Genomic DNA, 3,253 nt, shown 5'->3' with positions numbered 1-3,253 from the left:
CTCTACTCACTGAAGCCTCAGTGTTTGCGGTGCCGATGAGAACAAACTGAAATGTGGTGAGGTAGGCACAGTGCTCAGCCTGCAGGGCTCCTTTTTTCTTATCCACCTCAGCAAATAAGCCCTTTCTGGTCTAAGAGGCAGCTGCTTTGACTGGGATGCAAATCTTTCAAGGATTAAATTACTATTTCTTCGCTCCTCATCTTATTTTCTTAGAAATGCCTAATTACAAGCACGCTGAAGTGAATCTGGAATCTATTCCTCCAGGAGCAGAAAGACTAGTGGGAGCTGCATCAGACGCCAAGAATTTCAAACCCAGACCAGAGCGCTCTGGCCCAAGACTATTGAAGTCTCTCAACAGCTTTACTTCATAGAAACCACACACCGTTGTGGGATTTCTCATGCCTCGCTCTTCCCATCTCCCTTCCCTCGCGGCCTGTCTGAACCAGTGTGTGTGTCCCCGTATGTTGAAACTGCAGCCATTTTCTCTGGCTGCATTCTGACCATGCCACTGCCACCTTCGTCCCTCCACATCTGAGGTGACTTACTGATCCGTCCCCTTCCTTGAGACAAACTTCGTCCCTCCACATCTGAGGTGACTTACTGATCCGTCCCCTTCCTTGAGACAAACTTTTTGTAAGACAAGTTGAGGAAAGGGGCAAAGCAGAGAGAGGGAAACTGTGCCATAATCTGTTCTGGGGTTGGTTCACCTAGGAAAAAGATCCGCTCTTTCATATTTTCCTTTATAAATCTGGATCTATACTTATGTCTATGTAGCTACAATATGTCCCCACAGGCATAAAAGTACCTTGATGTAAAATCCAGGATAACTGTTTAAGCAATGTAGGTTAGAAACCCACATTCAGGAATGCCATGTATCCTAACTGATTATGTTCACAAAGTTAAAGAATTTTTTTATGATACTGAACAATATTCTCCCTGATTTAGTGGCAATAAATAAATGTCTATTCTTCTCTTTAAGTAATATTAAACATCAAAGTATATATATATATATATATATATATATATATATATATATCCTATAAATTTTAAAAGCATATGTGCATCTTGGAAGGAACAAGCATAGGGAGAAGAGAGAAGAGGAGGAAGTAGAGGAAGGACAAAAACATTTGTCCTTTTACACAAATTATTTGTCCTTTTTAAAAATTATTTGGAATTAACTTCAGTAAAATGTCAGTGAAACACAAGAATGGACCAAAACCTGGAATCCAAGGGTCTTGGTTTTCGTGCTATTGTTTACAGCACCACACAAAGCTTGTGGAGAGTGCTATCTTAAAAGGATTGATGTTGCTGCATAATTCATTGTTAGACATAATGGCAGCCTTCACTTAATCCAGCACTTTGCAAAACACATTGTTCTAAAATGTTGGCACACATTGTTTCAAGAATTTCTACTACTCTCTGTATGATGTTATCATCCATATTTTAGGGTAGGGGAAAAGCACAAAAATAATTCATCCAAGGACAAAAATGGGAAATTGACAGAACAGAAATCAAGCCCATATCTGTGAAAAGCAAATGCTTTTGCTCTTCGTCTCAAGTCCGCAGCAGGTCTTCATTTACATACACATAAAAGTTAAGGTAAAACTAATATACAGACTGGCTATGCTTAAGTTAATGGTTATTAAAATACATCTCCATGTCTGCATAGTGAATGTTCTTAACATTAGCAGTTCCCAAAGACTGTTGCACCTGTCCAAACAGTCCTGTGGAGAGAGGTCTTCAGAAGCATGGCTTTTATCTCTAAGACACGTAGAATCAGGGGCAAAGCAGGCAACACCTCTCCTATTGATGGTATGGACTGATAAATGGGAGAGTCAGAGGGCTCCATAGTGTAGAACTAGGCTGAAGACCATCCTATGCCCTCTGTTATTCTATGACACAAAGTCCCTTAGATCCAGGCTTCAAGTGAGCACAGACGTGAAAGCATCACCACAAATGTCTGCTTCAGCTTGTTGTTGTACAAAATGAGAATAAATGAGTCCCCGACAAGGTATGACATTGTAATTACTACACCAATCATCCTGGCAATCTTAGGTGCTGGTAGGAAACGACTGAATGACAAAATTAGAAAGCAAAGAAGGTAGCCTAGGAAGAGTAAGAGGAAGGAGAAGATGATTCTGATGGCTCGTTTGTGAGCCTCAGTACTCTGATCTCTGGAACCAATATTGTATTGCTGCATCTGCTGTGTGTGCTTCCCCAGAGAAAGGAGGAGCAGAAAGTAAGCAGCCAGGGAAACAATTAAGGGAGGAAGCTTCCACAGATTTACAAGGACATGCATCAGATCATATTCATTTGTTTTCAGTCTGTAGTATTCGGTCATATTGGATGTGCCTCTGTGTCCACTGAGGACAGAATAGATTTTAAATTCATTAGTCAGAGAAATGGTACAGACACAGGATGAGAGCAGTGCACCCCACAACATCCCAACAACCACCCTGGAAGCTCTCCATTTAAGCCAGAGGAATGTGGGGTGGGAGAAACTGGCTATTTTCAAGCAGTAGAAAACACCAAGACAGGAGAAGAGCCAAAGACTGAAGTGGTTTGTAAATGTCCACGAAACATCAATAAGTTGCATGACTATCCCTGAGTTGTGGGTATGGTAAGAGAACGCTATTAGAAGGCCATCAATAAAGATGATCCAAAGCAGAATGATTCTGAAGAGGGCCAAGCTGGTGATGATGAAGTCAGACAAAGAAATTTTCTTGCTCTTAAGCCAGTGGCTGCCATTGGCCAACCCAATGAAACCATTCACCAGATTTCCAAGAATAAACTCGGTGACAATGAGAACCAGGAACACCCCTTCAGTGAATTCCAACATATCAGAACTTAGGTCAACCTGCTCCTGCTTCTGTTCATGGATCTCATCTCCTTGTCAGTTTTAAGTTTTTTTTTCTGAGATCTACCTCCTCCTGTTCCTTCACTGCATGATTTAGTCTGTCTTACAGCTTTGTGGAGCTGCTCTGGTCCTCTTCACAGACGGTGCACAATGTCATTTCTATGATCTTAACAAACCAGTTCCTAGTTAAAATGCAAATAGTGGCTGGTGTCACATGGACAAGGAAGGCATCTTAGTTACAAAGAATATGGAGGACTGAGGCTCAGTTTCGGAGGGAGTGTGCATTGTGATTTGCACACAAAACATCGCTGATCAGCTCATGTGTTTGAAAACAAAGTCCCCAGCTGGTGGCATTGTTTGGGAAGGTTATGGAAACCTTAGGAGGTGGAACCTGGC

At 41.7% G+C, this 3,253-nt stretch overlaps 1 protein-coding gene across 1 annotated transcript; it reads right to left on the bottom strand.

The window, feature by feature from the left end:
* Nucleotides 1–1,887: 1,887 nt before the first annotated feature.
* Tas2r3 (taste 2 receptor member 3) lies at nucleotides 1,888–2,860 on the bottom strand. The gene is given in 2 exon segments (XM_013353247.2): nucleotides 1,888–1,939; nucleotides 1,941–2,860. Coding segments are annotated over 2 exon segments (951 nt in total). The 5' UTR covers nucleotides 2,840–2,860.
* Nucleotides 2,861–3,253: the final 393 nt, after the last annotated feature.

Source organism: Microtus ochrogaster, unplaced genomic scaffold, assembly GCF_000317375.1.
Source record: "Microtus ochrogaster isolate Prairie Vole_2 unplaced genomic scaffold, MicOch1.0 UNK4, whole genome shotgun sequence".
NCBI classification, from domain to species: domain Eukaryota; kingdom Metazoa; phylum Chordata; class Mammalia; order Rodentia; family Cricetidae; genus Microtus; species Microtus ochrogaster.
This window is presented reverse-complemented; position numbering and strand designations above follow the sequence as displayed.